This window comes from Mustela erminea, chromosome 8 (assembly GCF_009829155.1).
Source record: "Mustela erminea isolate mMusErm1 chromosome 8, mMusErm1.Pri, whole genome shotgun sequence".
NCBI classification, from domain to species: domain Eukaryota; kingdom Metazoa; phylum Chordata; class Mammalia; order Carnivora; family Mustelidae; genus Mustela; species Mustela erminea.
This window is the reverse complement of record NC_045621.1, coordinates 50,274,755-50,302,550: the sequence shown is the minus strand read 5'-3', so window position 1 is coordinate 50,302,550 and position 27,796 is coordinate 50,274,755. Positions and strand designations below refer to the sequence as shown.

Sequence of the window (27,796 nt, the reverse complement as noted above, 5' to 3'; positions counted from 1 at the left end):
TCATCATCAGGGAAAGGCAAATCAAAATCACAAGAAGATATCATCTCACACCTGTCAGAATAGAGAAAATCAAAAAGAAAAGAAACAACAAGTATTGACAAGGATGTGGGAAAAAAGGAACGCTTGTGCACTGTTGGTGGGAATGCAAACTGCTGCATCCACTGCGGAAAACAGTGTGGAGGTTCCTCAAAAAGTTGAAAATAGAGCTACCCTATGACCCGGCAACTGCACTACTGGGTATTTACCCCAAAAATACAAAAACACTAATTCAGCATACATGCACCCCCATGTTTATTGCAGCATTATTTACAATAGCCAAATTGTGGAAGCAGTCCAGGTATCCATCCATAGATGGATGAAGAAGATGTAGGGGTGTGTGTGTGTGTGTGTGTGTGTGTGTGTGTGTGTGTATACACGCACAATGGAGTATTATTCAGCCATTAAAAAGAATGAAATCTTGCCATCTGCAACAACACAGATAGAACTAAAGAGTATTATGCTAAGCAAAAGAAGTCAGTGAGAGAGCAACAAATATCGTGTGATTTCACGCATAATGTGGAATTTAAGAAACAAAACAGAGGGAAAAAAGAGAGAAACCAAGAAACAGATTTAACTATAGAGAACACACTGATGGTTTCCAGAGGGGAGGTGGATAGAGGGACGGGTGAATTAGGGGATGGGAATTAAGAGTACACATCACATACTGTGATGAGCACAGATCATGTAAGAAATTGCTCTATCACTGTACTGTACACCTGAAACTATTATAATACTCCATGTTAACTATACTGAAATTACAATTTAAAACTTAAAAAACCTTGACGATCCAGTAAAAAGTATTAATTGTATTCAATCTTGACTAGTGAATATACACCCTTTTAATATTCTCTACGATGAAATGAGAAGCCTGCATAAAGCACTTCTGTTACTTATTAAAAAACAGGTGTCTTGAGGAAAAGCATTTCTAGGATTATTCTACTTGCAAGCTGACCTAGCCATCTTTTTTCGTCTTTATTTGAAAGAATAACTAACAAACCACAGTTATTCAGACTTAAAAACTTGGCAGTAATTTTCTTGAAAATGGATGAAGGAAACTGACAATATTTGTTTCCAATGATAAAAATTGAGCTTTCAAGCAAAAATGAGAATTTTGGAAAACTTAGATTCACCATGAGTTTGACAACTTCTCCAATATTTAAAGATTTTTCTAATGAAATTGGTGGTGATAATGTGATTTTTAAAAAATACTGCATGATGAAATGTGTCAATATTTAGAAGATCCAGATAATTCAGTGAATTGATATTTTCCAACTAGCTACCCTATATTATTACACAACTATGCATTCACTCAAGGTAAAAGACAGACAAATTTTAAACTAACAGAGTATCAGAAGTTCATTTAATACAGTTTCTGGTTCTACTCTGCAAAACAACTCATAAGATACTACCTGTTCAGTGTTTGTGTAGTTTCAAAAAAGAATATCCACTGTTACCTAAACATGCTATTAAAATACTTTTTTTTCCATCTGTGTATTTGTTTTCTTCAACAACATCAATCAAAAAAACACAAGTGACTGAATGCAGAGGCAGATATGAGCATACAACTATCTTCTATTAAGCTAGACTCCAAAAGATGCATAAAAATATAAAGTAATGCCACTATTATGGGCGGAAATGTGTCACCACAACATTCATATATCAAGCCTTATCCTCAATTCAACTGTATTTGGAAATGGGGTTTTTAGGAGGTTAGTAGGGTTAAATGAGGTCATAAGGGTGAACCCCTAATCCAATGACATTGATGGCCTTAGAAGAGAAGGCGAGACCTCTACACACACATATACACACATACACACATATACACACATACACCCTTAGGAAAGACCATCTGAAGATACAGCAAGAAAGCAGCCACCTGCAAGCCAGACAGGGAATCCACCAGAGCCCAACCATGCCAGCATGAAGACTTTTCAGCCTCCTTAACTATGAGGAAATAAATTTCTGTTGTTTAAGCCATTCAGTATACGACATTTTGTTATGGGAGCCAAGATGACTAAAACAGCCACTACTGTCACTGATTTTAAGGTGTTTTTCTTTTTCTTTTTAAAGATTTTATTTATTTATTTGACAGATAGAGATCATAAGTAGGCAGAGAGGCAGGCAGAGAGAGAGGAGGAAGCAGGCTCCCCACTGAGCAGAGAACCCAATGTGGGGCTGGATCCCAGGACCCTGGCATCATGACCTGAGCGGAACGCAGAGGCTTTAACCCACTGAGCCACCCAGGCACGCCTCACTTTAAGTTTTGAGAAATGTTTTTTTTAACAGAAAAAGTTAACACTAACGTGTAATGAGTCTATTATGTTATTTTTAATGAAATAAGTATCAAAATTTTGCTTTCATTTCTAATGGGGTAAATATCAATCCATAATCTGCATAAACAAAAAATTGTTGGGGGAATTCTTCATAATTTTTAAGAATGTAAAAAGGAGTCTTGAAACCAAAAATGTAAGAACTAGAAGAGTATACTACTAGAGAATAGTTTTTTTATTTCTATAAAGATGATGAATTCTCAAAACCCAAAACTTGCAGAAGCAAATAAATGGATTTCTAATAGGACAAGGTCTCCCAAGACTGTCAGGGAGTCGGTCACACCACACGAAGAACAACTAAATCTATCTCTCCACAAAGATGAAGTCACGTCATCTGGACAGGGCAGGTCTCCCTGGAAACCTGCCACCAGTTTACAAGGTAGGAAAAACATGAAGATTAATGAAAAACAAAGACAAAAAAAAAAAAAGACGTCCCCTTCAATTATGTTACGCAGGGACAGGTACAATCCCTGGCATTCACCAGGTTAGACAGCCGTGGATCCCTAACCATTCTCTGTTGTCTCTGGGATGTGATTTCCTCTGTCACAGGGAGGCTCATTACAAGGCTAGATATTCTTCTCCCAAAGCCAAGTGAATGTTGGATTCTAAGCAAGAACAGAAGAGAGATAAAGGAAACAGATCTCTCCCACATGGCCTACAGGACAGGCGTTCCCCAAAGTTCAGGGACAGTCATACTCAGTGAATCTACCTAAGTAAAGAGATTTGCCCTAGAACAGACAACACGCTAAAATATCAAACAACCAAGAACACACAAGGAACAAGAAGAGGATTATCTTAACAATGCACTAAACATGTCCTGGACAACTACCACATGGAATATGCTACTTCCAAGCCTTACGTCTATTCCTGGAAAATACTTCAAAATGGAAAATTCAGTGCTGTTCTTAGTGGTATACTGGTACATTTATTGGTGGGGAAAGGAACCCTCATTTTCCACAGCCAAAACCGAACTGCTGAAACAAAACAGAGCGATAGCTCAAGTTACTGTAATTGGCCATTTCCACTCTCCAGTGACGCAGGCCTGAGGGGGAAAACTCCGTCAGAGAGCTCAACTTCGTGATGAAGGCTGACTGACGGCGATTGTTGGATCATCATCAGGAACCACTCGCTGGGCCACTTTCTTCTACTGAGTGTGTGTCAGTCGATTGCTATGAATGAAAACCAAGCATGACTACATATCCTTGGCAGATGGCTCTAAGGAATGAAAGACCTGGGCAAGAGCCACACGCACCACTAGGCGAAAGGAATAAAGAACGGCTGCTAGACTACAACAAGAAGACGGAGTCCAGGTACGACGGAGGAGCTGGGAAATGAAAAACCTGAATCATGACTCGGAAGCGCAGTCTCTCAAACACAGCTCGAGCCGGTGATGCTTTCCCAGACAGGCCCTTACAAGCAGCAGGGACCAATGTGGCCCCCAACACACCCAGCTCACTTTCTGGTTAGAGAAGCAGCAAGCTCCTTTGACACGCTGCGGATTTTTTTTTTTTAATGACACTTGGGTTTGGAAAATGATGCAGCCATTGCCAGGCGGTTGTAAAGGGAACAAGGGACTAAAACCACAAGGTGGTCTAAAATCACAGAGCTCTATCTTTTTTGTAAGTTTGTGTCTATCCTACCAACTGCCCTTGGAGAGGCTATGTTTTGTTCGTGTTTGTAAATGTTTGTACCCATCATGTGATTATCTGGGTACCTTGTTTTCCTATCTTCAGTACAAGAAGCACTTAACCTTTCTCAGATGGAAACACCTGAACATATATGCGTCATATGTATTACATACATAAGAATGTAGAGACCAAATTTTATATAGAAATATGAAAATGTAGAATTTGAAGGGGGACAGAGACCATGTGAGTAACTTATCACCGAAATCAGGAACTTGCACCATAAGACACCAGACCGACCCGGTATTCTCACCCTCTTGACTGTCCTCCATCCTCTGTGTTGGTCTGAGCATCTTTCCAGACCATTCTATCCTGGCCTCCTTACTCCTCTAGGCTAGCACCATGTGGAGTTCATCTCCTTAGTTACAATGCCCTTCTCTATTTGGATTACACATACACACACACACACACACACACACACTCTCCCCAATACCTCTGTTTACCTTTTCTCTCATTCATCATCTTTAGTTCAGAACTAAGAATCTAACAGACATTTAACCATCACAAAGAGAATGAATTTAATAAAAACATAGCTCAGCTTCTTCACTAGAAAGAAGGAAAAAAAAAAAAAAAGCCCAGATACCTGTTTATTGTGGCTGTACTACTTTCTTAATTAAATGTATATCACTTGAATAGATTTTATTCTCCTCTTATATCCATCCCCAAATTCACTGCATTATCCTGTCTCCTGCTGCCTTTTGAGGCTTTACCTCCATTGCCATGACCACAAACTTGGTCCGGGGCCCAGTGACTTATCATCTGAACCACCTATTTTCGAAACTCTAACATCTCCCCTGTTAGGTACTTCATGCATACTCTTGAAGATTTATCAGAATTCTGTAGGGGCGCCTGGGTGGTTCAGTGGGTTAAGCCTCTGCCTTGGGCTCAGGTCATGATCCCAGGGTCCTGGGATCGAGCCCTGCATCGGGCTCTCTGCTCAGCAGGGAGCCTGCTTCCTCCTCTCTTTCTGCCTGCCTCTCTGCCTACTTGTGATCTCTGTCAAATAAATAAATAAAATCTTAAAAAAAAAAAATTCCATAAAATTCCCTTTCACAGATTTCCACAGAATCGTATAGAATAGATATAAAACCACTTTATAAACCGTAGAGTACTTTGTAACTTTGGTTGCTTCTCATCCCCTTTTTCTTTTCCCTGCTCCTTTACCTTCCAGCTGAGATTCTACCACAGGCTTCAGATCCCTCCACGGTTACGTCCTCAGATTCTTGACCATGCCTGCACCCTGCCATGCTTTCTTCTGGATCACGGACCCCGGCCAGACATGTCCCCTTGCCACACAGCACATTCATCCCTTACCCTGCTCCAGGACGGACCTCATGCCATTCTCTCCTTCTGTTCCCAGAACGCCTTCCACCCACCAAATAAATGTCTGCCTCCTTTATAATCCTGCTCAAGACCCATCCTCTTTTTTCAGGCCCTGTACAAATAGTCCAGTTTGTCCTGAATTTTACTAGTCACTAAAAACACTCCATTAACCTATCCAATCTGTAACTGTTCCAATTAGGTTGGCTTTGTAGTAGAAAGCTGAGGGCATTGCAGGAACACATGCAGACAGCGTTTGGTATGTGACAACATGTTACAGAAGGTTGACTATGAGCCTTCTGCTCAATGGATCTGAGTAAAAATCCCACGGCTGCCATTTACTAAAGTATGCCAGGGACTACCTACTCTAAAAACCCCTTTTTCTTTATTCCTACTTCATAGTGTGGATCTTAGAATTAAATTAATTTATAGCAGCCTATTGGCACTCAGCAAACAATAGATGGTAGCCTCTCCATGTCTGTATTTATACATGCCTTTTTTGTACACTTGATATAATCTACTGACTGGTGTTTATAGAATTTTACTCGTGTTTTCTTTTTCAAGACGACTGTTTGTTAGCTTAAAAGAAACCAACCAAACAAAGCCCTTATGTACTGACTACAGAGCCCAGATAAACTGTTTTAATGTGCTTAAGTTTCACAAGTATTTAAATTTCAAATAAAATCAGTAAGCATATTCACTGGCAATAAAACCTAAAACCAGTGTAAGTTATAATAGGGAATTTAAAAAATATAAGCATCATTCTTAACATTCTGAATTACTGTCCTCTTATTGTTTACCTTAACATACATTAAGACCTTACCCAAATACCTATTAAAGTCAACCCTGTCTTTCTCAATGCAATAGAAACTTTTGTGGGACAAAAATCATGTCTTTTTATTTTCTGTCAAACTCTTGATCTTATAATGATTTTTTTTCTCCATGATAAGAAGCATATTTACCCAAAAACTCTCTAAAAGTTCCAAAGAATATTTATTTTCTCTTTATCTTTTTTTTTTTTAAGATTTTATTTATTGGGGGAGGAGTCAAGATGGCGGAGAAGTAGCAGGCTGAGACTACTTTAGCTGGCAGGAGATCAGCTAGATAGCTTATCTAAAGATTGCAAACACCTGAAAATCCATCGGCAGATCAAAGAGAAGAAGAACAGCAATTCTGGAAACAGAAAAACAACCACTTTCTGAAAGGTAGGACCGGCGGAGACTTGAATCCAAAGCGACGGGAAGATAGACCCCGGGGGGAGGGGCCGGCTCCCGGCAAGCGGCGGAGCAATGGCGCACAAAATCAGGACTTTTAAAAGTCTGTTCCGCTGAGGGACATCGCTCCAGAGGCTAAACCAGGCGAAGCCCACGCGGGGTCAGCGTGGCCTCAGGTCCCGCAGGGTCACAGAAGGATCGGGGGTATCTGAGTGCCGCAGAGCTTGCAGGTATTGGAACGGGAAAGCCAGCTACAGAGACAGAGCCGACAGTAAGCTCGCAGCTCGGGGTTACCTTGAACTGGTCGCAGGCTCAGTGAGCTCGGAGCGTGGCCGGAGGTCAGGCAGACATGAGTAACTGGGTGCTGTTCTCTGAGGGCGCACTGAGGAGTGGGGCCCCGGGCTCTCGGCTCCTCCGGGCCGGAGACCAGGAGGCCGCCATTTGTATTCCCGTCCTCCAGAACTCTATGGAAAGCGCTCAGGGAACAAAAGCTCCTCAAAGCAAACCCGAGCGGATTACTCAGCCCGGCCCCTGGTAAGGGCGGTGCAATTCCGTCTGGGGCAAAGACACTTGAGAATCACTACACCAGGCCCCTCCCCCAGAAGATCAACAAGAAATCCAGCCAAGACGAAGTTCACCTACCAAGGAGTGCGGTTTCAATAACAAGGAGAGCAGTAGAATTCCAGAGGAGGAGAAAGCAAAGCACGGAACTCATGGCTTTCTCCCTGTGATTTTTTTTCTTTTCTTTTCTTTTTTTTTTTACCCCCTGTGATTTTCTTAGTCTTGCAGTTAATTTAATTTTTTTCTTTTTCATTCTTTTTTCTCTTCTTCTGCTAAAATTTTTTTAAACTTTTACCTTTTTCTTTTTTAACGTTTTTTAACTAGTTTATCTAATATATATTTTTTTCTTTTTTGTATTTTTCTTTATTCGTTTTCCTTTTTTAAATTCTTTTCTTTTTTTTTTCTTTTTTCTTTTTTTTTTCTCTTTCTTTCTTTTTAAACCTCTTTTTATCCCCTTTCTCCCCCCTCACGATTTGGGATCTCTTCTGATTTGGTTAAACCATATTTTCTTGGGGTTGTTGCCACACTTTTAGTATTTTACTTGCTCTTTCATATACTCTTATCTGGACAAAATGACAAGGCGGAAAAATTCACCACAAAAAAAAGAACAAGAGGCGGTACCGAAGGCTAGGGACCTAATCAATACAGACATTGGTAATATGTCAGATCTAGAGTTCAGAATGACAATTCTCAAGGTTCTAGCCGGGCTCGAAAAAGGCATGGAAGATATTAGAGAAACCCTCTCGGGAGATAAAAAAGCCCTTTCTGGAGAAATAAAAGAACTAAAATCTAACCAAGTTGAAATCAAAAAAGCAATTAATGAGGTGCAATCAAAAATGGAGGCTCTCACTGCTAGGATAAATGAGGCAGAAGAAAGAATTAGTGATATGGAAGACCAAATGACAGAGAATAAAGAAGCTGAGCAAAAGAGGGACAAACAGCTACTGGACCACGAAGGGAGAATTCGAGAGATCAGTGACACCATAAGACGAAACAACATTAGAATAATTGGGATTCCAGAAGAAGAAGAAAGAGAGAGGGGAGCAGAAGGTATATTGGAGAGAATTATTGGGGAGAATTTCCCCAATATGGCAAAGGGAACGAGCATCAAAATTCAGGAGGTTCAGAGAACGCCCCTCAAAATCAATAAGAATAGGCCCACATCCCATCACCTTATAGTAAAATTTACAAGTCTTAGTGACAAAGAGAAAATCCTGAAAGCAGCCCGGGAAAAGAGGTCTGTAACATACAATGGTAAAAATATTAGATTGGCAGCTGACTTATCCACAGAGACCTGGCAGGCCAGAAAGAGCTGGCATGATATTTTCAGAGCACTAACCGAGAAAAACATGCAGCCAAGAATACTATATCCAGCTAGGCTATCATTGAAAATAGAAGGAGAGATTAAAAGCTTCCAGGACAAACAAAAACTGAAAGAATTTGCAAACACCAAACCAGCTCTACAGGAAATATTGAAAGGGGTCCTCTAAGCAAAGAGAGAGCCTACAAGTGGTAGATCAGTAAGGAACAGAGACAATATACAGTAACAGTCACCTTACAGGCAATACAATGGCATTAACTTCATATCTCTCAATACTTACCCCGAATGTTAATGGGCTAAATGCCCCAATCAAAAGACACAGGGTATCAGAATGAATAAAAAACCAAAACCCATCTATATGTTGCCTCCAAGAAACTCATTTTAAGCCCAAAGACACCTCCAGATTTAAAGTGAGGGGGTGGAAAAGAATTTACCATGCTAATGGACATCAGAAGAAAGCAGGAGTGGCAATCCTTATATCAGATCAATTAGATTTTAAGCCAAAGACTATAATAAGAGATGAGGAAGGACACTATATCATACTCAAAGGGTCTGTCCAACAAGAAGATCTAACAATTTTAAATATCTATGCCCCCAACGTGGGAGCAGCCAACTATATAAACCAATTAATAACAAAATCAAAGAAACACATCAACAATAATACAATAATAGTAGGGGACTTTAACACTCCCCTCACTGAAATGGACAGATCATCCAAGCAAAACATCAGCAAGGAAATAAAGGCCTTAAACGACACACTGGACCAGTTGGACATCACAGATATATTCAGAACATTTCATCCCAAAGCAACAGAATACACATTCTTCTCTAGTGCACATGGAACATTCTCCAGAATAGATCACATCCTCGGTCCTAAAGCAGGACTCAACCGGTATCAAAAGATTGGCATCATTCTCTGCATATTTTCAGACCACAATGCTCTGAAGCTAGAACTCAACCACAAGAGGAAGTTTGGAAAGAACCCAAATACATGGAGACTAAACAGCATCCTTCTAAAGAATGAATGGGTCAACCGGGAAATTAAAGAAGGATTGAAAAAAATCATGGAAACAAATGATAATGAAAATACAACGGTTCAAAATCTGTGGGACACAACAAAGGCAGTCCTGAGAGGAAAATATATAGCGGTACAAGCCTTCCTCAAGAAACAAGAAAGGTCTCAGGTACACAACCTAACCCTACACCTAAAGGAACTGGAGAAAAACAAGAAAGAAACCCTAAGCCCAGCAGGAGAAGAGAAATCATAAAGATCAGAGCAGAAATCAATGAAATAGAAACCAAAAAGACAACAGAGCAAATCAACGAAACTAGGAGCTGGTTCTTTGAAAGAATTAATAAAATTGATAAACCCCTGGCCAGACTTATCAAAAAGAAAAGAGAAAGGACCCAAATAAATAAAATCATGAATGAAAGAGGAGAGATCACAACTAACACCAAAGAAATACAAACAATTATAAGAACATACTATGAGCAACTCTACGCCAACAAATTTGACAATCTGGAAGAAATGGATGCATTCCTAGAAACATATAAACTACCACAACTGAACCAGGAAGAAGTAGAAAGCCTGAACAGACCCATAACCAGTAAGGAGATTGAAACAGTCATTAAAAATCTCCAAACAAACAAAAGCCCAGGGCCAGATGGCTTCCTGAGGGAATTCTACCAAACATTTAAAGAAGAACTAATTCCTATTCTCCTGAAACTGTTTCAAAAAACAGAACTGGAAGGAAAACTTCCAAACTCATTTTATGAGGCCAGCATCACCTTGATCCCAAAACCAGACAAAGATCCCATCAAAAAAGAGAGCTATAGACCAATATCCTTGATGAACACAGATGCGAAAATTCTCACCAAAATACTAGCCAATAGGATTCAACAGTACATTAAAAGGATTATTCACCACGACCAAGTGGGATTTATTCCAGGGCTGCAAGGTTGGTTCAACATCTGCAAATCAGTCAATGTGATACAACACATCAATAAAAGAAAGAACAAGAACCATATGATACTCTCAATAGATGCTGAACAAGCATTTGACAAAGTACAGCATCCCTTCCTGATCAAAACTCTTCAAAGTGTAGGGATAGAGGGCACATACCTCAATATCATCAAAGCCATCTATGAAAAACCCACCGCAAATATCATTCTCAATGGAGAAAAACTGAAAGCTTTTCCGCTAAGGTCAGGAACATGGCAGGGATGTCCATTATCACCACTGCTATTCAACATAGTACTAGAGGCCCTAGCCTCAGCAATCAGACAACAAAAGGAAATTAAAGGCATCCAAATCGGCAAAGAAGAAGTCAAATTATCACTCTTCACAGATGATATGATACTATATGTGGAAAACCCAAAAGACTCCACTCCAAAACTGCTAGAACTTATACAGGAATTCAGTAGTGTCAGGATATAAAATCAATGCACAGAAATCAGTTGCATTTCTCTACACCAACAACAAGACAAAAGAAAGAGAAATTAAGGAGTCCATCCCATTTACAACTGCACCCCAAACCATAAGATACCTAGGAATAAACCTAACCAAAGAGGCACAGAATCTATACTCAGAAAACTATAAAGTACTCATGAAAGAAATTGAGGAAGACACAAAGAAATGGAAAAATGTTCCATGCTCCTGGATTGGAAGAATAAATATTGTGAAAATGTCTATGCTACCTAAAGCAATCTACACATTTAATGTGATTCCTATCAAAGTACCATCCATCTTTTTCAAAGAAATGGAACAAATAATTCTAAAATTTATATGGAACCAGAAAAGACCTCGAATAGCCAAAGGGATATTGAAAAAGAAAGCCAAAGTTGGTGGCATCACAATTCCGGACTTCAAGCTCTATTACAAAGCTGTCATCATCAAGACAGCATGGTACTGGCACAAAAACAGACACAGAGATCAATGGAACAGAATAGAGAGCCCAGAAATAGACCCTCAACTCTATGGTCAACTAATCTTTGACAAAGCAGGAAAGAATGTCCAATGGAAAAAAGACAGCCTCTTCAATAAATGGTGGTGGGAAAATTGGACAGCCACATGCAGAAAAATGAAATTGGACTATTTCCTTACACCACACGAAAATAGACTCAAAATGGATGAAGGACCTCAATGTGCGAAAGGAATCCATCAAAATCCTTGAGAAGAACACAGGCAGCAACCTCTTCGATCTCAGCCGCAGCAACATCTTCCTAGGAACATTGCCAAAGGCAAGGGAAGCAAGGGCAAAAATGAACTATTGGGATTTCATCAAGATCAAAAGCTTTTGCACAGCAAAGGAAACAGTTAACAAAAACAAAAGACAACTGACAGAATGGGAGAAGATATTTGCAAACGACATATTAGATAAAGGACTAGTGTCCAAAATCTATAAAGAACTTAGCAAACTCAACACCCAAAGAACAAATAATCCAATCAAGAAATGGGCAGAGGACATGAACAGACCTTTCTGCAAAGAAGACATCCAGATGGCCAACAGACACATGAAAAAGTGCTCCATATCACTTGGCATCAGGGAAATACAAATCAAAACCACAATGAGATATCACCTCACACCAGTCAGAATGGCTAAAATCAACAAGTCAGGAAATGACAGATGCTGGCGAGGATGCGGAGAAAGGGGAACGCTCCTACACTGTTGGTGGGAATGCAAGCTGGTGCAGCCACTCTGGAAAACAGCATGGAGGTTCCTCAAAATGTTGAAAGTAGAACTGCCCTATGACCCAGCAATTGGGTATTTACCCTAAAGATACAAACGTAGTGATCCAAAGGGGCACGTGCACCCGAATGTTTATAGCAGCAATGTCCACAATAGCCAAACTATGGAAAGAACCTAGATGTCCATCAACAGATGAATGGATCAAGAAGAAGTGGTATATATACACAATGGAATACTATGCAGCCATCAAAAGAAACGAAATCTTGCCATTTGTGACAACATGGATGGAACTAGAGCGTATCACGCTTAGCGAACTAAGTCAAGCAGAGAAAGACAACTATCATATGATCTCCCTGATATGAGGAAGTGGTGATGCAACATGTGGGCTTAAGTGGGTAGGAGAAGAATCAATGAAACAAGATGGGATTGGGAGGGAGACAAACCATAAGTGACTCTTAATCTTACAAAACAAACTGAGGGTTGCTGGGGGGAGGGGGGTTGGGATAAGGGGGGTGGGGTTATGGACATTGGGGAGGGTATGTGCTTTGGTGAGTGCTGCGAAGTGTGTAAACCTGGCGATTCACAGACCTGTACCCTTGGGGATAAAAATACATGTTTATAAAAAAATAAAAACTTAAAAAAAAAAAGATTTTATTTATTTATTTGACAGAGAGAGATCACAAGTAGGCAGAGAGGCAGGCAGAGAGAGAGGGGGAAGCAGGCTCCCCGCCAAACAGAGAGCCTGATACAGGGCTCGATTCCAGGACCTTGAGATCATGACCTGAGCCGAATGCAGAGGCTTTAACCCAGTGAGCCACACAGGCGCCCCGGTCTTTATCTTTGAAGAAAGATTACACAAAAGATAATTAGCATCTTTAGAAAAGACACAAGAGAGCTGTCACATAAAACACCACTAGTAGGAAAACCCTAACCCTGCATAATAGGGACATTTAACCATGTGAGGCATGTTGCAATGAAAATATACACACATTGCCACTCCAAACCCTGTCATTTGTTTCTTTTTAGTGTCTGTTACTATTCATAAAAGTATCTTTATGCTGTTACTAATAATACACACATAATATGCATCCACCCATAGACTCATACTTAAGACATAAATCTATGTCATTTATCCTTTCCCTAGTTAACATATCTAGCACAGCATTTTCATGATTATTTGAAGAGCTCTATTTAAACCCCAAAGCCTAGTTAATAAGATGGTTAACATAGCCCTGCGTCTAGGACTTAGCCATTGCTTAGCACTGGACTTAACGACCACTAAAAATAACCTATAAAGCAGGTTTGACATTTTAAAACAATTCTTTCTATTTTCACTTAATACGAACGTGCTTTAAAAAGCAGCTGGAACAAATACAGCATACTAAAGCATACTTAAGACCCAAGATACAGACTTTAAAGAAAAACAAAGACCTCCTTGTTATACAAGTCAGGGTGGAGGGAGGGAGGAAAAGAATAGGGAGGCGTGCCCTCACACAGCAAGAAGAAATCAAGGGGACCCTGAAAGACACTTTAACCTTACCCTGCAGAAATAACTGGCCAAATGCCAACAAATCCTGACCGGGAGCTGGAACGTCCCCGCATCCTAATGGTTTTCGGAGTGGATGATTGTCGGAGCTGTCGGAGCTTCGATGCCAGTTCTCTCATCCAGTCACAGCAGAGGGCTTCACACCATCCATACGCACCCTACAGCCATAACCGCCTCTACCTGCCCCAGGAACCCTTCCCAAGCGGAAAGGCCACGGCAAAGGACCTAGGCCAGCCGCCAGTGCAGATCGATGGGGTCTTAAGGCGACATGCAGTTCTCACTGTTTTTTTTTTTTTTTAAACCCCTGAGGTCTCTCACTGTGATTGTCCCAGAGTATGCAAGGAGGACACACATGCCTACTATTTTACAGCTGGCCAAGGGCCCAGATTTTCCAAACAGCACTTTTACATAGCTAAAAACAAAAGGAAGCAAAGCCGTGTTTTTTTCTAAAAAGGTGGCTGCTATGAACGAAGCAGAGGATGAGGCTGCCTCATGTGTGAATTGCAGGCAGCCTGTGGAAAGCCGGGCGGGTGTAATTAGAGTCTGGCTGAAGAGCAGAGCATCTCTGCAGATGCTCCCCCACACCACCATCATCTCCAGTGTCCCCAGGAACCACTATCCTCTTGTACATTTTTTTTTTTTTTTTTTAGTTCCTTCAGGCCCCCAGCAAAGTCCCGGCGATATTATTAGATGAAGGAGCAGATGACTGTCACTGGAAGAAGAGGCCCAAGGAATGAGAAGCATGAATGGCAAAAATCTCTGAAACAAATCTCAAACCGTAGCCACACCCTCCTCCAAGTGACCTCATGCTAAGCTCACTGCCAAGAGACTCTTGTAGCAAAATGTAACTGCCATTCCCGTACGGAGAGAGTTGATCCAAGCACCGAGTGCTTGGAGGAGTTTGGAGAACACATTTCCTGCCGCTGCCTCTTGCTTCTTCAGGCAGACTCTGGAATATGAAGGCTCTGGAATAAGACATGAAGTCTTTCCTCATCGGTCCCTCCCTTCCTCTCCTCCCTGTGTCTCTTCCCACACCCGCCTCCCCTTTAGAATGAGAGTACAGGGGCGCCTGGGTGGCTCAGCGGGTTAAGCCTCTGCCTTTGACTCAGGTCATGATCTCAGGGTCCTGGGATCGAGTCCTGCATCGGGCTCTCTACTCAACAGGGAGCCTCCTACTCCCTCTCTCTCTGCCTGCCTCTCTGCCTGCTTGTGATCTCTCTCTGTCAAATAAATAAATAAAATCTTTAAACAAATAAAAAAACCTTACTTTAAAAAAAAAAAAAAAGAATGGAGGGTACAGTAAACTACAGTAACTAGGGCCCTTGAAGCTTTACTAGGATGCCACCTTCTTTGTATAAAGGACCACCTTTACCTGGTGTGGGGAGTCAAAGAACCGCCTCCACAAAAATGTCCCTGTCCTAATCCTCAGCACTGGGGACTAGTTACCTTCCAAGTGAAAGGGACTCTGCAGGTATGATTAAGATAAGGATCTTGAGATGGGACGATTATCCTGGATTATCCAGGTGGACCTCACAGAATCACAATGGTCACTAGAGGAAGGAGGCCAAAGGCTCAGAGTCAGAAGAGCCAAGGAACCAAAAACGGTATGCAGCTTCTAGAAACTGAAAGGACAAGGAAATGGATTCCTTGAGAGAATGCCTCTACAGACTGTTTTACACATGCTACCAACAGAACGGTAGGATAATATGTAATAAACCGCAAGTTTAGGACAATTTATTACAGCACTAATAAGAAGCTTTTATACCTGGGAAACTCTTACTCATCCTAAATTCAGCTCAGGCACCCCTTCCTATAGGAAGCCTCCCCATGTGCCTGCTTCTACCTCCTCTTGGTTAGCGGTTACTCCTCTTATAAAGCATCTGACATTTAACTTCATAAAGCCTAATAGCTTAACTGCCTAAATATTTGTTTCCTTAACCAGATTCCGGATGCTCCTTCTTAAGGGTAAGGCCTATATCTTGCTCACTTTCTTATTGCCAGTGTTTATCAATATTTCTGACACAAAGGGGCACTCAAATATTCATGAAAAATTTTCCGGTAAGTTAGCATGACTCACCCCCTAATGACCAACAGGAGACCAGCCTTCAGTTCCTTACAAGATGATGAAGACAGAGATGATAATGAAATAACTTGTTCATTACCAGCGGCTCAGAAATCTTACATAAATGGCTCCTTTCTCTTCTAGAAAGGCTCCCAAAATACCGTTTGCCAAACTGGTTTGAAAGAAGTGGCTGCCATCCTTTCTTTCTTTCTTTCTTTTTAAAGATTTATTTATTTATTTATTTGACAGAGAGATCACAAGTAGGCAGAGAGGCAGGCAGAGAGGGGGAAGCAGGCTCCCTACCGAGCAGAGAGCCTGATGCGGGGCTCGATCCCAGGACCCTGAGATCATGACCTGAGCCGAAGGCAGCGGCTTAACCCACTGAGCCACCCAGGCGCCCCAAAAGTGGCAGCCATCCTTTCTAACACCAGTGAAGAAGTTTACAAAGCTTTCAGTCCTGAGGCAAACCGAAGTACTGGGTTGAGAGAAGACAAGAGAGAAAACAGAAGAGGAACCACCAGAGATATACTGGTAATTCTCAAAAAGTTGTGGAGGTGAATTTTATTTTCCAGAAATGAGCACAGCAGTATCTCCCACCCGACACGTTCTCCCGTGATATCACCCTCACAGTCCACCATGGAGAAGTGAAGTCTTTGATACCCCTGGGCATCTGTGTTGGTCTTGGTGACTCGCTTATAACCAACAGCATGCAGCAGAAATGACACTGATGACCTCTGACACTAGTTCAGGAGATAGAATGTGACGTCTGTCACTTTAAATCCCTGATCTCCGGATGCTCCGTCCTAGACCCTCCCTCTTAGAAGCCAGCTCTCCTCACCCCATGACCAGCGCCAGTCATGTGAACTTCTACATGGAGGTATCCCGGTTGGTAGGCTCCACTGTGCTCAGCCCTTAAGTCATCATAGCCCAGAGCTAGATATTTGAGTGAAGAGAAGCCTCCAAATGAACACCTGCCCCTAGTCGCTGGGATCTTCGCTGAGGTGGCCCCGGGTGTGAGGGAGTAGGGACGGTCATCCCTGCCATGCCCGTCCTGACCTCCTGATCCACAGAACCCATGAGCACAGTAGACTATGTCTGGGGTCATTTACTGTGCACAAGCAGTAACTACAACCATTAATAAATAGTCCAAAAATAATAATAATAATAATTGTGGGGACTCTGTTTCTTGATCACTGACAAGACAGTCTGGCCAGAAAGGAGGTTCAGGCAATCAGATTAGTGTAATTCTGGCCTCACACCGTGAAATACACACACGCGGTCAAACTGTAGCTACCACAGTCTGAGATCTGAGAAAATACATTGCTTATAGTTCAGGGAGAGACCAAAAAAAAAAAGTACCCTTCCCTCCATGTTGAAAATTTTTAGCAATGAAGGAGTCATCTGGAGGGTCTTGTGCTGGACTTATAATCCTACACCCTCAAACGTCTGAGAGGTTAGATTAGATGGGATTAAACTCCAAGGACGCTGGAAGCACACCAAAATGTCTGCTCTCCTTCCTGCCCAATTTGGCCCACTGTAAATAAAACTTGACAGGCTTTCTTAAATCAACTTAATAATGTGTAGCACGAGTGCTTTCGGGTGCCCGGTAGCTAAACCACATCAGCTTTCTGAGGAAGCCTTCTAGAAAACGGCAAAAAAAACTAATGACTACTGCCAAGAGCGCTGCATACAGGAGTGCTGGTGGCCTTGAGTGACTCATTCCACGAGGCCCCGCCGCTCCACACTGGAAGGGCGGCCCTGGGAAGGAGGCGGGCCTTGAAGAACCAAACTCGGGCCTGAGGCTTATTTGTTAAGGCCAGATGCTGTCATTTTGGAAGCAGATGAGAAGACAGTTATAATCATTCTGGAATCCTGATGAATTCCAGGTGCACCGCCCAGCAGCCTCAGGGAGCGGAGAGCTCAAAGCCCTCGGAGAGTTTGATCACAACTATCAGAGCAGGCCATTCCACCCAGAGCCGACAGGCCTCAGCCTCTTCCCCTCTCATTTCAAATGGGAGCATTTCTTTGCCAGACTCTTGCAGACACATTCTTTTTTTTAATTTATTCATTTATTTTTTAAAATTAACATATAATGTATTATTAGCCCCAGGGGTACAGGTCTATAAATTGCCAGGTTTACATACTTCACAGCACTCACCATAGCACATAACTTCCCCAACATCGATAACCCCACCACCCTCTTGCAGACACTTTCTTAAATGCAGTTATACCAAAGGATTGAATATTGTCAGATATACCAAAGAACAGAAGAGAAAAACAGGAGGAAGACTGGGAAAAGTTGAAGAGAGCAAGGTCTAGGTGGAAGACCTCCAGGTTCTTAAGGGAAAGTAGATTAAATCGTGTCTTTAACTCTAAATTAGTGGGGGCTGGTTCATGTCCTTAACCCGTAAGCCTACTCTGATGACCCAGCTGATGGCTAGCTATGGTCCATGTCATTTGGGAGAGAAGAAAAAGCACGATCAGAACCTCAAGTCGTATTTATGGTGGCTAAGCTTCAAGGGGACACAGCCTGAGATTCTAGCCACATTTGAGGAAAGCCTGCTCATTTTCCAGGCCTGTTTCTCTAGGCTCCTTGTCAACCCTATGCATTTCTCAACATCTTTCCAATGAACCCTTTCTTCTGTATGTTAGAGTTGCTTTCTGCTTCTCACAGACAAAACCTGAACTACTGCAAACACCAAGAGAACGACCTTTGCTTCCAAATGTATTTTTTCCTGTTGGGGAGGCCAAATGTTCAAAAACATATATTGCTATATAACTAAGAAAGTATTGATTTAGGCAAAATGGTAATACATCCCTCCACATAGCAAAATTCGCCAATAAGCAAAAAACAGATGACTCCTTGTTGTCACCCTGATCCTCAATTCAGGATCATAAATTTTTATGAGGAGAGGTTTCAACACCAAAAGCAGATGTGTTAATTCCCTTTATTTAAGGGGGAAAAAAATTTCTTTAAGAGAAAAAAATTCAAGGAGCATCATGGTTGACTAAATGGTTTGGTCTTTACTCACCACACTCAAATTTTCAGGCATGTCACAAACCACACCTGGTTTAAGAACTCATTTATCATCATATGTATGTGTATATATATATATATATAAAGATTATTTATTTATTTGAGAGAAAGAGAGACAGAGTGAGAGAGTATGAGAGGGGAGGTCAGAGGGAGAAGCAGACTCCCCATGGAGCTGGGAGCCTGATGTGGGACTCGATCCCAGGACGCTGGGATCATGACCTGAGCCGAAGGTAGTCACTTAACCAACTGAGCCATCCAGGTGCCCTATCACCAAATATATTAATGTGACATATGTGCTTCCTCAGGGACACCAGGCTTAGTCCCAACCTCAACACCCACCTAAAGCAAAGCCTTGGGTTAATATTCTTCCTGTCCTCAGATATCATTAAACTGGAAGCGCTCCCTATTTTCCTAAGGTATGTACTCCAGTTATTATGAGGATATGTGACAAAATTTGTGGCAAAAACACAGAAAACCAAACTTAAGATTTTGAATACTAACTGAATAATGATAAATTTAAGGAATCATACATAACAGTCTATCAAAAGTGAAGAGACACCTTCCTGTAATTTACATTTGAATTAATTAGTGGTAGTCAAGTAGGACAGAAGGGATTTGCTGGCTCTAGAAGCAGAGGGGGAGGGGCGCCTGGGTGGCTCTGCCTTTGGCTCAGGTCATGATGCCAGGGTCCTGGGATGGAGCCCCGCATTGCCCCGCATCCGGCTCACTGCTCAGAGGGAAACGTGCTTCCCCCTCTCCCACTCCTCTGGCTTGTATTCCCTTTCTCACTGTCTCTCTCTGTCAAATAAATAAAAATAAAATCTTTAAAAAAGAAGAAGAAGGGGCGCCTGGGTGACTCAGTGGGTTGAGCCTCTGCCTTTGGCTCAGGTCATGATCTCAGGGTCCTGGGATCGAGCACCACCTGCTTCCCCCGCTTTGTCTGCCTGCTTTTCTCTGCCTGCCTCTCTGCCAACTTTTGATCTTTCTGTCAAATAAATAAATAAAATCTTCTAAAAATTTTTTTTAAAATTAAAAAATAAAAAAGAAGAAGGGGAAGAAGAAGAAACAGAGGAGGAAAACAACCTGCTACATCCTTAAGATGCAGGGTCTTTAAGCCTCCCTTTAGCATCTGGTGCCACATTGCAACAGTGTTCATGGCCGTGCTTTCACAACGATCAAAGCCCAAAGAGTCTGACTAATGCCTATTACTTTATTTGTAAGACAAGATACTGCTGTCTAATGTCGAACCCCACAACCACTCTCCATCAGTAGTCCCCTCAGCGAAAATTAGGATGCTCCCACCATCTTTCTTAAGGAGACAAATGGAATCCCAACTTACTAAAAGGGATAAGAAGCTTTACAATCTTCTAGAAGGCAAGTGTCTGTTGGCCATACTTGCTGGAATCCTGGTATGTGGTATGGTCTTCTCTCTGCCATGAATGGCCCAAAACATATCACTCTCACCCAAACCCTATCTGCACAAGCATCTGAGATCCTAAGTATAACTTTTCCTTATCAGCAGCAGCTGGCTCCCAAATCTCCCTAAACCCAGAAGATTTCACTGACATTTTTCCTTAAATGATTAAAGAACACACTCTTCACTATGATGTATAAGAAAAAAAGTTGCTTCTCATAAAATGGGGGAAAAGAGAAGAAGAAATTTAAGACACTCTGGGATGACAATGGCATTTTTTAAAAAAAGGATCAACATAAAGTAATTCCTTTTCACGCTAAAATTGAACAGATAAATGGGTTGATGCTCTTTTGACCTATCTGTAAGAATCAATCAAGTTTCTCGGGGGCATGCTCCTGCCCTCTCCTCGTTCACACAGCTATTAGAGTAATCCCTTTGCTTGGTCTGTTTACACGGATTCCGCACCTCGAGGTCAATGCACGCCAGGAGCACACACAGAACCCTCTCTTGTCCCTTCTCCCGCGTGGCATTGTTTCTCTAAGACACCAGTGCCCGTCCAAGGAGAATCAGATCTTAAACCTCATCACTCATAAGTAATGAAGTAACAGAAGTAAGGCAGATTTGTTAGTTAAGGTTTAAAAATTCAAAGTCAAAATTAATTTAGTTTGCACTGCTACTTAGCCATTAGATTTCGTAAGATTACTTTTTTCCAACTAAGCACCCACTATGTCCTCAACAGATAAACTGTATACAATTCTGATACCAGGTCACTGAAACTCAGTTCTGCAAGTATGATCATGCATAAGAAAGACATTAGATTTTACCTAAAAGGACATAAGATTAACATCCATCTTATGAATTACTGGTTTTAATAATTCCTGATTGATTGCACACAATTATCATTTGAGGACATAATCTGACCCGCAATATCATCAGATGCTTGTTGTGATATTGCTTATGTTATAACAAGGGTCACGATAAGGTAGAGTAAGTGTTTCCAATGTGGAAGGAATTAGACATGTGATAATATGATCAAATGATAAAGATTTGGGAGTTAGAGTAGCTTTGTGAGCTGTTTCACTTTCCTATACACCCATCCATACACCCAAACACATCTTATTTGTAAATGTGAATTTTATGTACTAATATGCTTTATGCAAAATATCCACAGACAAGCATTCATACATTTCTTCTCTCTAAAGCCTCTGTGGGTTTTTTTTTTAAGACAAAGTATGAGTTTAAAGATACACCATTATTCCTCATACTCTTGGAACCTGGATATTTTTTCACTATCCCTGAGGCTGAATGGGTAAAAAGGCAATATTTGATTCTGTCCATGGCTGGCATTAACAAAATGCATATCAGAATCTTAAAGCAGTGACTGAAAGGAGGGAAACAATACAAAGGAAAGGGTCCTCCTGCCTGATGACCTCTTTGGAGCTTTCTAGTCCACATGTGCAATCATGGGTCACTCGCTAGTACCTCGGCCACTGGTGCAGTAAGTCCAATGAAAGGTGTAGGATGGGGGAAATGGCTCTGAGGTCCTATCTAATTCGGTATTTCCCCAAGAGGTTTACGCACAGCTGAGCCCAAATGCCACCTAAAACGGGAGTTGGCGATCAAGAGCACCAAATTCTGGTCCTCGCTCTGCCACTTCTCTGGCTATGGGCCATGGGCCAACCAGGTATCTGGAATTTCAGTTTATTCTTCCAGAACATGTAAACATGAATACTTGTCTCACATATTCTCACGATTTCATGGGTGTACTTGGCATGGTGCCCATCGTACAGGAGGTTGTTGACAAATACTAGCTGGGTTCTTACTCCAGAGGCTCCCAAGAAAGATGAGAGAAAGTCTGGAAGACCCTCTGAGATCTGTATTCGAATCCAGAAGCTTCTGAAACCTAACAGGGTCGCCAGGAGAAAGCACAACTTGGCTGACGGCCCTACGAAAGCCTGAGATCCAAGTGCCTTTATTGACTTTTATAACACCCCACCGCAAAGGAGCCTTAAATGTTAGGCCCATGGTAGGGGAGCAAACAGGCGCTCTTCATGGCCACGTGACCCTGCACGCTACCACTCAGGGATATAAGGGGTTATTCCAATCATGATGTCTTGATACTTTGGGCCACCATCCTTGGTATCATATAATCTGCATGTCATTCTTTCTTTGTAGTCATTTCAGTTTTCATTTTCAACCACACATGTCCACTGGTTTACTGTTTGTCTAGGACAGGATTGCCTCGTTAAGACTACCAACTGCTGAAATCAGTGTCTGTATTTAACTGAGAGGGTTTTTGTTGTGTGTGTGTGTGTGGCGTCCAGCAGAGCAATGATAATACAAAAGATTTGGGGGAAATAACTATGATCAAAGAGTTCCTAAAATGTACACGGAGGGTAATCAAGTATCACCATAATGAAAACCTCAGACATTTAACAAAACATGTTTGCAAACCATTTTCAAACTGGCAATTCCACGTTCTCCAAAGGAAAATGGATCCTGCAAATAGTTTTTAACTTTTCTTGGAAACGAGACACCCAAGGAAGCTTAAAGCATCCCTTTAAGATATTTAGACTAAGTTCATTACTTCTCCCACAGTGACGTCTTAGAAAATCAACTGTTACACCCTTGAGGCCTCAGAAGATATAAAAAGGTCAACTACAGATATTAATTAGGCTTATTGTGGTGACCATTTCACAAGACATGCAAATAGCAAGTCCTTACGTTGTACACCTGAAACTGAAGTCAGTTATTTCCCAATAATAAAACACACACAGAAAAGGTAAATCATTCTGTTCAAAGACTTCCAGAGAGGTTTGTTTGAGCGAACTACAAAGGATCCTACCTCCTTAAAGTTGTCAAATGCTGATAAAATGATTTCATGCCCGCCTCTGACAAGACAAACAGCTGCCAACAGTTCTAAGACAAGGGCTTTTGTTCTGTCGAAGCAAGAAGAAACAAGCAAAAAAAAAAAAATCAGTGAAAGTAACACAATGAGTCAGCTGCTCCCTCTTTCAGAGATGGCTGTGATAGTAAAATATTAATTCATATATGTTTTTTAAACTTTTACTAAGGTATATTTATATGAAAGTACATTTTTAAACCTCTACTAACATCTATGTGTGCGATTTATCTGAGGTAGCAAATTTAGAAGGAAAGTTTCCCACTCTCAAAATTATAAATAACTCACTAATGAAAATCAATTCTGGGAAGATTAGTCTTTCATTTCTACCAGTGGGTGACTCAGTACAATATGTATGAAAAAGTTTTATTGATAAGCTAGACACCTGGGAACTTGGGAATGTTCAGGAAAAGGACCCACTGGCTAAATATTTTTCCTGGCTTTAAAGTCAGAGAAATAACATTTGCCCCAAAAGTTCAAAATCTACTGAAATTAACGTCCTCCATTTCAAATCTGCAATTTGTAGATGGTACCATAAAGTTCCCCTATGACACAGCAAGTCTCTGTCACCACTTCTTCATATGCAGGAGATCTGAGAGGGGCTGGATTATAGCATTGTTAATACAAGAATATTTTCTGACTTGAAAAAAGAAAATAAAACCTTATCTGAAATATTTTTATAAGGAAACCCTTAGCAATATAGTCTAAGTTTTCAATATGACCTCAAGAACAGCATTGTTTTTTCATAATAAGATCGCTTCAGTATTTTTTTTTTCCCTAAAAAAAAAAAACTATGGCCAACCTCTATATGAAGACCAGCCTGATAATTCACAATGTCAATTATCCTAAGAAAAATGAGTAACAACTTCCCTGTAGTGGAAGGCAGGGACAAAGAAGCATGACTTCCCAGACTTTTTAGTAAGTGAAGAAAGTGATCACCAAGTTGCAAAAACTATCATCAGAGGAAGTTTGAAATAATATTCAAAATTTATAAATTTTTCATTTCATTCCACATCAGAAAGGATCTCATTCGTGATCAGATTTTTTAGTTGCATTAAGAAGTTTTCAGATGCATGGTCTATACAGATGTATCTGGGGAAAGGGAGTAACATGTGTGAAATGCAGAATCCCTCACCAGAATGGAAAACCCATTACAATAACTAAAATAAACTGATTAAGACCGGCTTCTAGAGATGATCTGTGATGGGAAGAATACGGCAATGGCCTTTAGAGTCAAGTGAACAGAACAAGCAATCAACATACACAGCAATTTTTGTTTTGTGTTTCTTTTGTTATTTGGTCATAACGACGTATGTGAAGGTTTGCGAGTGAAGCGCAGACAAGGGATATTAGTTATAGCTGTAGTTAGCTTTCAGCAGCCAGTGGTATCGCTGAGTCTGATTGAAGACTTTCCTGGCCCCAGTTCTAACCACCTGGCAAACTCATGCTCTCTACTCAATTTGGTAAAATTTGCGAGGATGCCAAGAACCAGGCCTCGAAAGAAGTGGAAGCTGGAAGAGAACAGTGAGGAGGTTGTCGCCAGCTGCTCAACTCCACCACATGTAAAACTGTAACTCAGCTGAGAAGAAAATTCTACATAGCCAAGGAGTCCGCTGGCAACCTTAATTCAAAGAGGTGCACTTGGAAGTGTCCCAACTCTAAGTTGACTAAGTGTTGACTGGCTCTATTCTTCCTCTAGTTAGATTTATTTACACTTGAAAAATGACAAAGTAAGCTTACCTTGGATTCTTGTTGTTCAAGCTCAGTGCGATCTCATTGACAGCATGTGGATGAGACATGACCATGTTGAAACCATACTGGGGGGGAAAAAAAAAAACCAAAGCATTAGGAGTCAACTTAGGGGACTATCCATGTTCATTAAAAAACAAACAAACAAACAAAAAAAAAAACGAAGATTCTACCTAATATAATTTATACCGTCATAAATCCATTTATGTCTCTAGTGCCTGAACATATTTCTCTATGAAAAATTCTAGCAATCATGATACTATCAAGGAATCAGATTCTTGCTCTTTATGATGGAACTATGCATTTGTCTTTATTAAAATAGTGCAAAGGCTCTAGTCCAGTGATTCTCAATCTGGCCGCTTATCAAAATCATGTGGAAGACTAAACAAAACACAACACTGATTTTCCAGGATACACCCCAGGTCAACTCACTGCCAATCTCAAGGATGAGACCCTGGCAACTGAATTTTATTTTTAATTTTTTTAAATCTTTTTTTTAAACTTTTTAAAAATTAACATATAATGTATTATTAGCCTCAGGGGTACAGGTCTGTGAATCACCAGGTTTACACACTTCACAGCACTCACCATAGCACATAACCTCCTCAATGTCCATAACCCCACTACCCTCTGCCTACCCCCTCCCCTGGCAACCCTCAGTTTGTTTTGTGAGATTAAGAGTCTCTTATGGTTTGTCTCCCTCCCGATCCCATCTTATTTCATTTATTCTTTTCCAACCCCCCAAACCCTCCATGTTGCTTCTCGACTTCCTCATATCAGGGAGATCATATGATAGTTGTCTTTCTCCAATTGACTTATTTCGCTAAGCATAATACCCTCTAGTTCATGTCATTGCAAATGGCAAGATTTCATTTCTTTTGATGGCTGCATAGTATTCCGTTGTATATATATACACCACATCTTCTTTATCCATTCATCTGTTGATGGACATCTAGGTTCTTTCCATAGTTTGGGTATTGTGGACATTGCTGCTATAAACATTCAGGTGTACGTGCCCTTTTGGATCACTACATTTGTATCTTTAGGGTAAATACCCACTAGTGCAATTGCTGGATTGTAGGGTAGCTCTATTTTCAACTTTCTGAGGAACCTCCATGCTGTTTTCCAGAGTGGTTGCACCAGCTTGCATTCCCTTCAACCATGTAGGAGGGTTCCCCTTTCTCCACATCCTCGCCAGCATGTCATTTCCTGACTTGTTAATTTTAGCCATTCTGACTGGTGTGAGGTGGTATCTCGTTGTGGTTTTGATTTGTATTTCCCTGTGGCATCTGAATTTTTAAGCTGACTTTCCTGTGTAGCCCGGGTTGACAACCATTGTTTCTAGTAGCCTCCCTGGGAAATATGGCACTCGGGACCAGAGCCCAGGAAGACCTGCCTTGTTCTGAGATGTGTAAGTTCAATGAAGTAACAAGTTCCAGAATCACTTTTGATTCCGCTGACTTGAGGAATTATTCCTTCTCCTCCAACCTCACAGTTCATGACCTTTTTCCTAATTATACTGAGAAAATATAAGCAAATAGAAAAAAAAAAAAAAATTCCTAAAAGCTCGCACCCCTTCATAAATCCACCCATGGTTTCCAGAGTTTTCATCCTCACTCACCTCTTCCTGAAAAACTTTCCTGGGCTGTAATCCAAGGCCATTCTCTCTACTTGATTCCGTTTCCTCTCACCAGACCCAGAACATTTCCTATACTCCAGCAATTCTCCCATGCCTCATTGTTACTTCTCCCTCTCTGATTCATTAGCATAAAAACATGATGCAAATGCACCCGAATGAAACAGTAGCCACAATGGCAAAATCTCTCTTGACCTTCAACCTGTGTCCAGCTACTGCCCTGTATCTCCGCTAACCTCTATAGCAAAACTCCAAGCACTCACGGCCTAGACTCTCCTCCTCCTACTGTCTCTTGCAATCCCTTTAATCACGCATTTCATCCCATCTCTCTCCACTGAAACTGTTCATGCCAGGACCGCCAATGACCCACACTCTGTAAGCCCACGACCAACTCTCACTTGTCATCTTACAGGACTTAGCAGCGGCACTGTCCCAGCTGACCATGCTCTTCTCCTTGAAACACTTCCTGTGCTTGGTGCCTGCCTCCCTCCCTGGCTACTTCTCAGTCTCTCTAGCTAGTTTTTCCTCAGCTCTCTGACATTTCAACAGAGTGCCCAGTGTTCCTATTTTGGACCTCTTTGCTTGTCTAGCGACCCCTGCTGCTCTCAAGCACTCCCCTGGCTTTATATACTACTATTAATTCCCAAATGTACGTCTCCTAGACCTCTGTTCTGAATTCCAGACAGGCATATCTCACCACTGACTTAAAAACTCTGTTTCGATGACTACAGACATTTTGAAAGTAACACCCCTAAAATTTCACTCTTTATATTGTCTCCAAAATCTGCCCATTGTGTAGCCTTCCCTGTCTTAGTAGACAGCAACTCCATCTGACAGGGGCCCAAGACAAATACCTTGGGGCCACCCTCCACTTCTCACCACGTAGCCAATGTCATTGCCTTTACTGTCAAAACAAAACCAGAATCTGGTCACCTCTCCTCATCTCTACCCCTACTATCCTGGCCCCATACCACCATCAACATCCACCTAAATCAATGCAGCAGCCTCCTAAAAGGTCTACCTCCTTTTGCCTTTGCCCCCCAAGGTCAATCCTAAACACAAAAGCTAGAATGGTCATGTTAAAATCAAGGGTCAGATCATGTCATGTTTCTCCTCCAAACTGTTCGATAGCTTTCCAGTCACAATAAAGCCAAAATCCTTTCACTGGTTGTTAAAGCCACACACAGTCAGGACCCCGTGTCAACTTCGGATTCATCTCCTACTGCTCTCCTTCTTAGGCCGATCCAGCCAGCCTGGCGTCCTTTCCACACTCCGAACACAGCAGACTTAT

The 27,796-nt window shown here is 41.4% G+C and overlaps 1 protein-coding gene across 1 annotated transcript in view; it reads right to left on the bottom strand.

Annotated features, from left to right (window-relative positions):
- The window catches only part of FMNL2 (formin like 2), a 319,987-nt gene that overhangs the window by 43,556 nt on the left and 248,635 nt on the right, over nt 1-27,796 (bottom strand). Inside the window, 2 exon segments of the mRNA XM_032355571.1 lie at nt 23,064-23,157; nt 24,861-24,937. Coding sequence (XP_032211462.1) covers nt 23,064-23,157; nt 24,861-24,937 — 171 coding nt within the window.